Source organism: Sminthopsis crassicaudata, chromosome 4 (assembly GCF_048593235.1).
Source record: "Sminthopsis crassicaudata isolate SCR6 chromosome 4, ASM4859323v1, whole genome shotgun sequence".
Taxonomy (NCBI): Eukaryota; Metazoa; Chordata; class Mammalia; order Dasyuromorphia; family Dasyuridae; genus Sminthopsis; species Sminthopsis crassicaudata.
Window position 1 is genome coordinate 145,322,239 of NC_133620.1, and position 14,434 is coordinate 145,336,672.

The 14,434-nt window shown below is 33.2% G+C and overlaps 1 protein-coding gene across 5 annotated transcripts in view; it reads right to left on the reverse strand.

The window, feature by feature from the left end:
* Positions 1-14,434, reverse strand: part of SASH1 (SAM and SH3 domain containing 1) — a 380,232-nt gene that overhangs the window by 146,858 nt on the left and 218,940 nt on the right. For all 5 annotated transcript variants that reach the window (XM_074309591.1, XM_074309593.1, XM_074309590.1 and 2 more), the window contains exon 2: positions 14,274-14,402. In XM_074309591.1, coding sequence (XP_074165692.1) covers positions 14,274-14,402 — 129 coding nt within the window. The remainder of the gene's footprint in view (positions 1-14,273; positions 14,403-14,434) is intronic.

The following is a 14,434-nucleotide window of genomic DNA, read 5'->3' on the forward strand; positions in this document are numbered from 1 at the left end:
CTGAGTCTCAGATGGTACAGCCAGTCCAGAACAGGAGACAGCACAAACAGCCACAAAGAAGGCTGGGGCTAATACGAGTTGCAAACCACTAAAGACTCTGAAGAAGCCTGGCTTTGTATATTGGTCTGTTAGTGGTCTGTCCTTGTTGGCTCCTGGATTTTTCCTTTTGATACTCTTATTTCAGGCCAACAGGCTGCTGACAGAATCCTTGTACAACTCCTATTTCTTTGGGAAAACTACATAATGAGGTGGGAGTAAGGGAAAGGTTTATTTAATTTTCAAGAGAGATTTATTTAAAAGAACATCTTTCCTGCCCTGAATTAATGAAGCCTATATGTATCAATAACTGTTTACTTATAAAGCCTTTAATTCCAATCCACAATAAAGATGTTTTTCCTTCAAGTCATTGCAGACAAGTTTCATAATATTGATTTAGAGTCCTAAGGAACTTTAGATAAGATTTAGTCTACCTCTTTAAGAATTGGGGAAACTGAGATTCAGAAGGGAGAAAGTAATGTCATGCAGAAACTTCTGGCTCAGTTTTTTAATCATCATGTTTTTTCAACCTAGTTGGACTTGCTAGGTAAACATGAAGAAATCCTATCATTATTATTGCTCGAGGCTAGAGACTGTCACCATTAGACAAACCCATCAATAAGAACAAAGAACACAAAGTAACATAAGAAGACATACATGAGCTGATACAAAATGAGGCAAGCAGAACCAGGGAAACAAAATATAAGATATCTGCAACAATGTAAAGAGAAAAAAAAATTAAAGGGAAAGTTGTACAATACAATGATTATGGTTTAGTGCCAAAGATAAGAGAAGAAAATATACCTCTTCCCCTTATTTGAAGGATTGAAGCCTATGGGCATGTTATATAGTATAGACTGCCACACTTAGTTGGTGTGTTGCGCCTTCCCCCCACCTTATTTTTTATTTGTTGCTTCATGGGCTGTCTTAATTGGAGAATAAATGGGAGAAGGATATGTTTATAAATAAAGATTATGTAAATGTAAAAATTATCAATTGTTTTTAAAGATATTCAATTATAGCTAATGATTTTACTAAGTATTTATTAAGTGCAAGTTCTGAATTTGGCATCATGAACATCATCTATCTTAGAAAAGAGAAATCAGTATATTTAAATACCTGAAAATAAGCATTATCAGGATCTGAATTACATTAAGAGGGAATGCATAATAGAAAAAAAATAATTTTCAGGAACAACACTTGGTACAATGGATAGGACTTTGAAGCCAGGAAGATTTCCTATTTCTAATTTGCTATTTGTAAAATGCTGTTGGCATGGAAACCAAATGACATATTTGTTAATGCAGTGTGCAAATTAAGGATAAATTAGCTGTAATAAGGAAGAACCACCCACTGTTCTCCTAAGTATTCGATTATTAGCTTTTGAGTTTAAATTTTTGGGCATCTACTTAGGCAAGTCAGGTCTATTTAATTTGTTTCTCAGATCTTGGCTATATTCAAGACATAAATATGTTAAAGAATTAAATTTCAAATGAGACTGCACTACTCTCAAATAACTCTATGGTAACACCAATTTTTGAGTTTCCTATTACAATAAAGAATGAAATCTATCCTTGTCTACTCATCCCACATGACTCTTACACATGTCTTCCCATAAATTTATCATTGTTCATCCAAAAACAAGCAAGTTCTTCCTTGTTTTCTCCCAGGATTGACAAAGTCCCAGTGGAGCATTTCAACTGTCATGTATTACCTTGACCATGTGACCAGCTCATCTTTTCTTATCATGTATTTTCTTCATAACATATCTACTCCTACTCTTTCTTATAGTTCATCACTGGTTTTATACTGTTCTGATCTCATCTACACTGCCCTCTTTGTCATAATAATTTTTAATTCTCTAGAGTGTTATATCCCATGTTTTATTTACTGTCATATAGCATCACTAAAGGAATAATGGGATTAAGAAGATGGACCTTTGTTTAAATGGAAAAAAATGGAGTAATTAAAGGAATTTTATTGTATGGTAAGATATTATGAGACTGAAATAAAGCTGAACTAAGAAATACCTCGATTAATAATTATAACTTTTCTCACAGGTAAAAAAAATGAATTTAGAATTTTAAAAATCTGTGTTGAATAAGACAAAAAAGTAAGATTTTCTCTTTAGGGGAAATTTATTCTTCATTTGAGTTACTGATTCCAGTGGAGAAATCAGATAAAACACTAAATAGAAACAGAGAGATCAAAGTGATCAAAGAAAAATCTGTAGAAAGAAAAAAACCTACACCCTGAGGAGAAAGGACATATACAAAGAAACAAAAGAAAACAACTCTTTGATATCACAGATGGAAATCTGTCTTCCTTTTGGCATCTTTGTTAAGAATCCTTGTCTGTATCAAAAGAAAAAAAAAAAACCCACTCATATACACAAACATCCAGATGTTCACGAATATTCATGATGTGCTTCCAGTTTGGTTGGGACTTGCTCTTGATTTATTTTTGATTAAGTCCCATCAGCTCTTCTATGGACCATGAGATTGATGTCTTTGCAAATGCTCAGAATTGAACATCTCTTACTAATCAGGAAGGCTCTACCTAAGCCATTCCTAGTGACAGCTATTTTTTCACATAAGTCTTGCAAAAGCCAAAACAAAAGTAGCTTATTTCCTAATCTGGAAATCAATCATTTTTTGCTGTTGTTGATGTTGTAGGGTTGGTCTTTTTGTTTGTTTGTTTTGGTTTTCTTTTTTTTTTAAACATACAAATTTTAACTTTCTGGCTCACTTTTCAGATATAAGCTTTCTAAGGCTTCTGGAGCTAGATGCAATTTGTGGATAATAACATCTAAGGCAGGAAGATATTGAACTATATTTTCCCAAGACTCTTATCATATTCACTTTGGTCCCATCCATTCTTATAGCAATTAGAGATTAGTTAGGAAAGATCAAAGTTAACAAATAACATCCTACAATAATCAAATAAAACCATGGAAGGCATAATACTGAGGGAAAAGTTTTTACTCCAAGTTTCTCTGATAAAAGGTCTCATTTCTCAACTATAAAAAGAAAAGTTATATTTACAAAAATACAAGTCATTCCCCAGTTAATTTTTGATTCTCTTTTTTTCTTTTCTTTTTTTTTTTCTGGTTATGCATGTACATTCATTTTTTAAAAACACATTTCCTTAGGAATCATGTTGGGAAACAAAGTGAAAAGCCATGAGAGGACAAAACAAAAACAAAAGAACAGAAGAAAAAGGGGAAAAAGTGAACATAGCATGAGTTGATTTAAATTCCTTCTCCATAGTCCTCTCTCCAGATGCCGATGGTATTTTTCTATCCAAAGTTTGTTGGGATTGTCTTGGATCACTGAACCACTGAAAAGAACCAGTTGGTCATTGCACAATCTTAATGTTAACTGTGTATAATGCATTCCTAATTTTCCTTGTTTCACTCAGGATCAGTTAGTATAAATCTTTCCAAGCCTTTCTAAAATCAGTTTGTTTTATCAATTTTTTATAAAACAATAATATTCCATTACTTTTATAGGCCATAATTTATTCAGTCATTCCCCAATTGATGGGCATCTATTCATTTTCCAATTCTATGACATCACAAAAAGAGCTGCTATGTGTCGATCTTTTCCCATCCTTTATGATTTCCTAAGCAGTTTTTAGAAAAAGAAATCAAATTATGTGTAATGATATGAGAAAATGATCTAAATCATTATGGATTAGAGAAATGCAAATTAAGATAATTCTGAGATCCTACCTCATATCTGTCGGATTGATTCCATGGCATTAAAGGAAAATGACAGATCTTGGAGGGGTTGTAGAAAATTGGAACACTTAACACACTGTTGATGGAACTGTGAATTGGGCTAACCATTCTAGGGAATGATTTGGAACTATACTTACAAGATTTTAAAACTGTCTACCCAAAGAGATTTTTTTTTTTAAAGAAAAAAGAACACACACACACACACACACACACACACACACACACACACACACACTTTTTACAGGAGTTCTTTTTGTGGTGGCAAAGAATTAGAAATTAAAAAGATATCCATCAATTGGAAATGGTTTGAAGACTGTGATGGAATCCTATTGTGTTATAAAAAAGGGTAAGCAAGATGATTTCAGAAAAACTTGGGATGACATATGAAGTGATTCAAAGTAAAGTGAGTAGAACCAGAAGAATGAACATAATAATAATATAGTATTATGATAAACTTTGAATGTCTTAGCTATTTTGAATAATACAGTGACCCAAGACAATTCTGAAGAACTTAAAAATGCTATGTACCTCCAGAAAAAATTTTTTCACTTTATTTTTTCTTGCTTTTGGAGTTGGAGTGGGTGAAGAATAGGATGGGAACATGATTAATATGGGTAAAAAATTTCCATGACTTCTCATGTGTAATTGATATCATCTTTATTTCTTTCTCAATGAAGGGAGAAGAGAGGGGGCAGGAAGGTAGAATCCATCATTTAAAAAAATATTAAATGAATGTTAAAATGAGTAAGTATGGATTTTGGCTTTTGAAAAAGACAAGAAAAAAATAATTTTGCAATAGAAATGTAAAAAAGAAATTTATCCATAATTTAATTTCTATAATCTTTCTCATTATTGTCTAATACTGCAAACATACCACAGCACATTAGTTGTTCATTAGCTACCCCTAATCCTCATCACAGGCCAACCTGTCTTTTTTTCTCATATGATCATTTCACAAAATCAACACAAAAAAAGAGAATGAATCCAAAACAGTTGGTATCTTGTTTAAGTAAGAGTTCTTATTTTCAAATGGTAGTATAACTATAGAAATATTTGCTGAAATTAATTATAGCATTTAAAATTTAAAAGGATCTTATGGATCTTTTAATCAACACCTTATTTTGTAGATGAGGAATTTGTAGTGGTGAAATGATTTTCCCAAGGCCAAGGTCACATAATTAATCAATTAGAACCAGAATTTGAATCCAACACTTTTTTTTCCCCCAGTTATGGTGCTTTTTTTCCTAAGTGGCATTTCTTCCCCCACCATATTTTTAATGGTTGCAGGGTATCTATGTGGGGTTGGAAGGAAGAAGATGGAAAGATGAAGAAGGGAATAGGGAATTAGTCTCAAAGCTAACTAAATCATTTATAAGAAAACATTCAGTTCTAAACAATCACTAATTATCAGACATTTAAACACAAGACAAAAATGTGTTATAGGAACATAATCAGAGGAAAGAGCTTGCAAAAGTTTTTAGAAGCATGGAGTGGTACTTGATGGGTGATAACTGTATCAATTAGGCATGAAGATGATAAAAACTGTCAGAATAGTTTCTAATATGTAGCCTTGATGTTAGCCCAATCCTTACTAGTAAGCTCTCACTTGGTTGTGTAGTAGGAAAAGATTTTGAATGCCAGAAACCCTTCTCTGCTCCTTATTACCTGGTAAATGTGCTTATAACAACTAATCTCTGTGGGCTTCTATTTCTTCAGTTATAAAGTAAAGTTATAATGTAAAATATTTCTAACTTTTCCTTCAGTTTTAAATCCTAAATGCTTTTAGTTCAAATCTAGCCTCTTGACACCTACTATCCGTATGTCACTAGTAAAGTCACTTAGCCTCATTCTCTTTATCTATAAATAGAGGTAATACCTAATTCCAAGATTAGTTGTATCAAAAGAGTTAACATATATAAAATCCTTTCCAACTGGAAAAATATTATATAAAGTCCAGCTTTTACTATTTTTTTATTATGAGAAAGCATACTACCTAGCCAAAAAGGATTAGGGGAAAGGGAAGGGGAAGGGGAAGGGGAAGCCTGAACAGAAATATCAATTACAACATTCAGCCTCTTCTACATTATATTTCTAAGATTGTTTTCTCATTAACAAAAATTATATTGGATAATATTATCTATAAAATCCCTTACAGCTCTAAGTTGTATGATCTATATTTACTTGGTCTTCTAATTAAAAGTTTTCTTTGGGAATTCCTGCACTGATTGAGTGGTTCTTTTGCTCATTGATGGTTTTTTAGATGCACTAGAAAAATCATAGGACCTGAGTTCAAACACTACTTCTAACTCATATTCACTATAAGCATGGCCAAGTCATGATTCTAATATACAATATGAAAACAAATAAACAAACACATTTATATTTGGTAGGTACCTATATTTCAAGCAGTATAACTATAATTATTTATCTTTCCAAGCACATAACAATATTCCAAACAAAAGTAACTGGATAATTTTCCCCAAGACAAAAATTAAATCATTTTCATAATAGCCAGGTGCAGGGGAAAAAAATTATGGAAATGCTACTGAAGCTGTTCATCAATATTTTTATAATTTGAAGACCTTCCCAACTCTCAGGATATTATATCCCACATTTCACACACAGACCTAATTTATTGGTTTCCTTAATTATGCAGTCAGTCTCTGCAGGTCCTCCTCAGGTTCTCCTCACAGCAGAGAGAAAGCACATTGAAATGCATGTCAGGTTTAAAGAAAAATTTTTACTAAATTAAAAGGCAGAATAAGCAGAATGATACTGAATATGAGAGCATCTTGTCATAAAATTAGGTGGCAAAATTATCTATTTCTTTATGTGTAGATGGCAGTGGGATGTACATAAGTGCTGAATAAGTTTGGATCAGGCATTTAATTACAAGGGTTGCATTGTCAGAAGGAGTCTAGGCACAGAAACTTATTAGCATCTGGCAAGCTCTACAGTGAGTGTTACAGAGGATTCATTTGTCTTATGTTCAAATGGCAGGCCACAGCAGGCCAAAGCTCAGAATCCCTATCTGATGCTTACTGCTAAGGACCAATCTGAAAATCCATAAGACCCCAAAAAGGAGATTTTTTGAAAGGTTAAGAACCACCACCATCATCACACATACATGCATACACACATACAGGTACATACGCACACATTCACAAAAGCAGCAATCAAACAGAAAAACATTCAAACTCAAGATAATTTGAAAAACAATATACACCTGTATACTTTCCAGTGTTAAAAACAAAAACATGAACAATTTGAGAAAATGCAGTGATGAGGTACCAACATCAATACAATGGAAAACTTTTCTATGTGGTAATTTTGCTACTACCACTCTCAGTCAAAGTTCAACAATCTTTCAAAAGCAATAGAAGGAGGAGAGGCTAAAGGCTGAGGCAGGCAATAGTAATTATTTATTTGTGCATCTGAGCCTCTTAAACAGTCAAGGATTAGCACAAACCCCTACTGTCTACACACTTCACATTTATAGCAAATTAGAAACATTCAAGGGGAGGGGAGAGAAGAAAGGGAGAAAAGAAAAGGAACACTAGCTATTTTCAATGACTTTCTAATAGAGTCTAATAATGCCTAAAAAAGCAAGGTCCAGGTTTAATTTTTTTTTTTAACTTGAACAATAAAATATCCATTTTTCTTGTAAATTAAGTTCAATCAAAAGAGAATATTCTGAAATAAGAGAATATTCTTGAATAAAAGAGAATATTATTTTTAATGTCATTAATAAAACAACACGTTAAAGAAAAAAGCTATAGTAAAATAAGTTTCTCATATCTACATAGGCTACATCATATGTTCCATTGCTAAAGTTCTTTTTCAATCATGTAATAGAGTTTCTCCTGTGTTTCCAAAGGCCATGTCATTTAAGTGCAAGCCCCTGACAAGTCCTTCCAAACAGAAAGTCTCCAATACAAGCTCAGTATTAGATTATCATCTAAGGATCAGGCAGCCTACGTTTTAGAGAGGCTCATCATCAAAAAACTGGACCATCAAAAGATGATTTTGTCTTTGTCAATAGGCTTTCGCAATCCAAAGATGTAGGGAAAATTATGTTCTACATTAGTGAGCAGAACACACTTAGATCTTTCTGAAGTTATTACTGAACTTGTAATGTGCCCAAAGTGACTTCAGAGCTACTTGAAATCAATCCTTGAACAACACAAATTAATTTTCCCAAAGCACTATTTAGATCCCATCAAATTCCTATTAACAATATGCAATGAATTCTTATTACCCATTGAATAAAATCAACACTCTTTAATTTATCATTGAAAATGGTTCTATTATATGGTCCCAGCCTACTTTTAAAGGCTTTTCTTACACTAGTTCCCTTTGCATATCATCATGTTTCATTTTACAGATGAGGATACTTGAAGCAGAGTTAAGTGACTTGCTCAGAGTCACACAGCTAGCAAGTGCTAAGGCCAGATTTGAACTCAATAAGGTTGAGTCTTATTGACTCCAGGCTTGGCACTCTATTCACTGTATTACCTAGCTACTCCTTGAAATCATATCCTCACCAAAAGAGAATCAGAACCTAGTTCAAATATGACCCTTCCCATGAACCTTTCCCTCATTTTTTTTTCACCAAGTATTTTCCCCTCCTGTACATTCTCATATTTTTTATCTCTTGTCTACTTGTTAAGAGTGTCACTCTTCATTCCTTTTCATCCATTCTAGATTGTAAGTTCTTTGAAGCCAGAAGTGAGCTCTTTATCCTACTTTGCATCCTTCTCCCTCACAATATTTAACCAGTGTCTAACAGATAAAAAGCATTCAATACACATACTGCATGAATGAAACTTCAATGACCTCAGTGCTATATTGTCTAATATGCCATCTAATGTGGTGTGTATTTCTTTTTAAAACATTTCTTCTAACTAAATGTTCTTTTTCACCTTTACAACATCTAAAGAACAGCTTAGTGTCCATCTCAACTTGGAATCCTTCCATTTTGGAAATACAAATAAATAAGCCCAGAATCAAATTGCAATGGTGATTTGGCTTGTGAAGGGTGTATAAAAAGAGGAAGAATGAAATTTTAGCCTCTAGGCTATACATCACTGCCATGATGCTCAACTGACATCAACACAAACTTGTTTCTGCCAGACACCAAACCAATTCAACGTCAAAGATGCAGAGGAAGCAGAAAATAGTCAATAATAAGAGACCTCCTTTTGGGAATCTCTTTTTTGGCCAGTGTCACTTTGACAGATGTCACACTTAATATCACCAGAGATGGGTCCATTATGGACTTGGAAAACTGTTGCCATTTCTGATTGTGGTTTTTTCTCAGCCAAAAAAACACATGGTGTATGGGGATGAGCCAAATACTGAGGAATGTGGGGGACTCCCCTGCTGTTCACAGATACTAATGCTTTAATGCTCAGCCCAAGCGAAGGTCTAACTCCAAATTCAAAAAGGCTTTAGGGTCCATTTGAAGACTAAGTAAAAATCCTTGCCAATGCTATAATTTTGAAAAATAATGCCTCTTTATGTTATTATATTTTTTTTTTACCCATCTGTACCTACATTTGCCACCATGTAAAATATCTGGCTCTGAAGCCATTGCTTCCCTGACTGGGTCAAAGCAACTACACTAGAATAGCACTAAGTTGTCCAACCAATCCAGAAAGTTAATTAGTGAGAAAAATGTGTAATGCAGTTATCAAAACTTTTCCTCAAAAAAAAAATAAATGAAGGTACTTTATATACTGGATAATAATAGCAAAAGTGCCACTTATTCTTCTCTAGTTAATAAGTAATTGAGTATAAGTGACAATGCTTCTCTTTTATAAATTTGAAACCAGGCACTAGCATCTACATATTATTGCACATCACTAAGTTGAACTATCATCTGAGAAATATTGATATCATGAATCAGAGTTGTAAAAAGGGAAATTCTAAGTCTTTTTTTATCAGATCAGATCCATGAGATTTAAGTCTCTTGGTCTTAGGTTCCTCATCTATAAAGTAGGGATAGAGAGGGTCAGACTAGATAAATGTTCCTTCTAGTCCTAAATCAGTGATGCTATGAATACTTTTTATCTATGAAATGCTTTGGGTTCCTCAGAAGTGGAAGGGAGGGAAGAGACTATGTAAAATGGAATCACATAAAGCTTCCCCCGAATTTCCACTCCCCATTCTAGAAATATAAAAAGACCATTTTCCTGGTCTGAAGCCTTTGGATTAATCTAAAATAGAAACTATCTTTCTGGATCAATTCTTAAAAATTAGATTCCAGTAATAATTAGACTAAGTAAAGTAATCAAAGTTTCTTTGATTACATCAATTAAGAAAAAGTAGGGAAGAAGGGAAAATCCCTGAAACAAGTGGTCAAAGAAGAATCATCTGATTTTTAGGAAAACATCACTCCTATAAAGGTGTGCCAAAATTTAAATTACTATGTTTCTATTTGATGAGGCAAACTGTTTGCCTAACTTTTACCTTACCCTGAGAGCTCACTAACTTTATTATATTGTGAAATATTCCTTGTTCAAGAATCCCATCTATTGGACTTCAAAATGCCTTGCATTAGAGGCCTTTCTGGGGACATGAGGGAGCTGGCAGTTGAAACATTTCTCTTTCTAAGCAGAAAAAGGCTTGGATGTTAAAAAATCATAAATTAATTTTTGAAAATTTCTGGCACAGCTTGTGCTTCTAACATAGAATACAGTATTAATGTTTTCTTCATCAAAAAATAGAAAAATGCAATTTTTGCTTAAATTTGAATTTTTAAGAGGTCTGAAATAATTTGTGCTTGTAAACTTCTGAGTATTCAAAAGTAGGCATTTTCTATCTCTCTAAGTAGTGGCAGTGCTAAGATCCAATGTTGGATTCAGTCCACTAGTTCTGTTATCAAATGAATAGGTAACCTTGGAAACCACACTAATTGCTTCAGATCTCTATCTTCTAATCTATCAAACAAAAGAGTTGTAACTCCCAGATAGAACCTGAGTAATTGATAACTACAAAGAATGCTTCAGATAAATTCCTAGAATCCTCATTGTTCAGAATGACATATGAAGCTGAAAAAGCAAACTGGAAGGTGGTTACAGAGATGAGAGACCTCCCCTTTGTCTTGGCAAACTTAACTAGGCTGATTGGATTGCACAAAACAGAGCCTGAGTTCCAAGATGCCAGTTTGACGGAGTTGCTTTCCTAACTAAGAGTACAGTTGGGAGGATGAACAGTTGAATCACAAGTCTGGCTCAAATTAGCTCCCATCAATTTAACCCACCACCAAGTTCTTGCACCTTTGATGTGAACTAATTAAGCTCATGTGGTTTTTTTCCCCAGACTGTCTTTTGCAGCTCTGGAACAGAGCACACCAAATTAGACCCATCTGTCTAAATGGAACCAAGCTCCTTCCTATCATAAGGCATGCTTCGTTACCCTGAACAGAAGCTGTCTTCTAAAATTCCCTAACACTGTGGAGATGATTGCATTAGGTCCAACTCTTATCTGGACAAATAATTATGTAATTTTAAGAATGGTGTTTCAATATTATAAAAAAAAAAAAAAAAAAAAAAAAGCCGCTCCATTCACAAATTCATAGCAAAAGTTCTTCTGCTCTGGGGGCATGATCAATGAAGAAGCCTCCAGATAATCTTTCAGGTTTAAATCAATAACATTAAAGTTTGTTTTTTTTTTTGATACAATCCATACTTAAAATGTAATGTTCTCCAAGCCAAGCAAAAGAAGAAATATTTTCTCATTAAAAATGCTCCCAATAGGAGGCACTATATAATTTTAAACAAGCACAGAAGTCTTTTGCCACATGAGGTTACATTCTTAAAAGGAAGAAAGGACCCCCATCTTTCACACATGCTATAAAACAAAGTCAGTAGGCAAGAAACCCCTTGGGCAATAGCTGCTCAGTGCTATAGGGTCATGCTCCAAACACACATATTTTAACTCCCACTAGATGGTTCTAAGGATATAAAAAACATATTCTATTAAAATATGGCAGCCCAGTTAGCTATTAAAACTGTGTATAAAAGGAAGAATCAATTTATAACTGACAACCCTGAAATAATCTTAGTCCAGATCTAAGAAAACTTTATTTGACTATATTTAAGGTATAATGTTTTATTAGAAAAATTACCAAGTTGACATTTAAAAACAATTCCAATTACTTATTAACCTAACTGATCTTAAGACATATAAAGTATTATAAATAGATTAAAAGATAACTAATATAAATGTAAATATAACAAGTAATATAAATAATAATAATAATAAAGTTAAGTTTGGCAAAACATTTTTACACACATTACTTCAAAATACTCTACAACATAGGTGCCATTAAGATTTGATTTTACTGCCAAGGCCCTGAAACTCAAAATATTGCATGATTTGTTCATGGTTATACAACAAATACCAAAGGTAAGATCTGAACCAAGAGCTTCCCTGAACCCAAGGTCTAGCAGCAATTTTAAAAGTATTTGTTGACTGACTTCTTGAGTCTCTTGTACAACAGTGCCTCTTTATATAGATAAAGGAGCAACCAACTCAAAAATCCACCAAACTACTTTTTTTAATTATCTTTTGCCCATCTTTTCTAGGGTGGAGAAGGGAATCTGCATGGCAAAGAAGTGGGAATCAAATGTTTAGAACATTATCAAATTAAGTTGATTTTGTTTTTCTTCATCATAAGAAAGATTTACTTTGGGTTAGAAATAACTAATATAAAGACAAAAATATCATAAAATGTATTTTCTAACAAATTAACAAAACAATAAAAATTAATTAAAAGATGATTAGAGAGGAAAAGCACAATTTAGTAAACTTGACTATTCCTCTTATTTGGATATTTGCTTATAGAGGCTTAAATGTTAGTACACATACATAGTAAGCCTTATAAAAATTCAATATTTATACAGAGAATCCCAAATGCTCCATTAGTTATATAACTTGACATTAACATTGTAGAAACAGCTCTGAACTTGATTCCTGGGACTTGGTTCAAATTGGGCTCTAACTACCTTTTTTTTTTTTTTTTTTTTTTTTTTTTAACAAAAAAATCACCTGATTTCTTCAGACTTTAGTTTCTTCATCTATACAAATTAAGGTTTTGGAGATGAGATTTAAAATCCTTTCCAATTTTAATACTGTGATTCCAAACTTTCTATTCTAAACATGATATTTTTGGAGAGTAGAAATGAGAAATCTGTAGTTTAAAGTGCTAATGGAATTGTTAATATTTTGTATAATGAACATTACCTTAGAGGGTATGAACTAATTTCTATTCCAGGGTAATTTATTTACTTTATATACCTACCAAACCCGAATTAATCCTTTAAAGTTTAATTTAAAAACACAAGTTCCTTAAATGAAGGCCTACAGTAAATCACTATCAAATGGAGATCATTTGAGCTGCAAAAGGAATCCTCCACAATAGCAAATCCACTAAATTGCAAATTAGTTCTACTGTGTATACCCTTTGATCCAGCAATATCACTAGGAGGTCTTTAATCCAAAGATATCATAAAAAATGGAAAAAGACACATATACAAAAATATGTTTAGTACTTCTTTTGGCAAAAAACTGGAAATAGAAAGAATGTCTATCAACTGGGGATGGTAGAACAAATTCTGTTAGGTTCTTACTAATGCTAAGTTGGTACTTAACAATTCTCTAGCTCAGAGTTCACACCTTTAGTTCAAACAAGCAAATTCATTGGTTGTAAGTAATTCCCACAAGCAGTACCCACAAGCCCATTCTCTGGGAGGATAAAAAGAGGCAACATTGAGTCTGAACAACAGTCTAGATTGGGATAAGAACAAGACTTCCCAGGAAAACTTCAGGGAAGCTTGAGGAGATTCAGAGCCAGGATTCAGGAAGAAGAGGATTCGAGATTCTACCTTTGCTCTGGCTGGAGGCTCAAGAAACCTGCTCCCAGAGGAAAAGATTATACAGAAAAGAGATCTCCTCCCAGAGAAGGATTATAACAGAGACTACAGGACATTACAAAATTCTGTTATATGAAGGCAATGAAATATATTAATCTATAAGAAATGATGAGCAAGTAGATTTTAGAAAAACTTACATAAACTAAAATCAAGTGAAATGAGCAGAAGTAAGAGAACACAGTACATAGTAACAGTAACATTGGGTGATGTTCAACTATGACTGATTTAGCTCTTCACAAAAAAACTCATGATGGAAAATGCTATCCACATCCAGAGAAAGAAATGATGTAGACTTAATGCAGATTGAAGCATACTATTTTCACTTTTGGGGGTTAGTTTTCCCCCATTTTATTCTGTTTCACAACATGACTAATAAGGAAATGTTTTACATGATTGCACATACATAACCTATATCAAATTACTTGCCATCTTGGAGAAAGGGTAGGAAGGGAGAAAGAAAAATTTGAAGCTCAAAATTATTTTTAAAAATGAATATTGTATTTGAAAAATAAAAATACTATTAAATTAACAACAAAAGAAATTAGTTTCTCACTCACCAAATCAAGGTCTTGAGAAACCCTTCGTTTCCGCAGCTCTTCCATTCTTTCACATACATCAGTAAAACAGGTATTATAATAATCCGCATATTGTTGTGCCAGATCATCAATGTTTCCCAGTGAACCATCCTGGAGGCAAAGGAAAGAGAGGGCACAAAGAA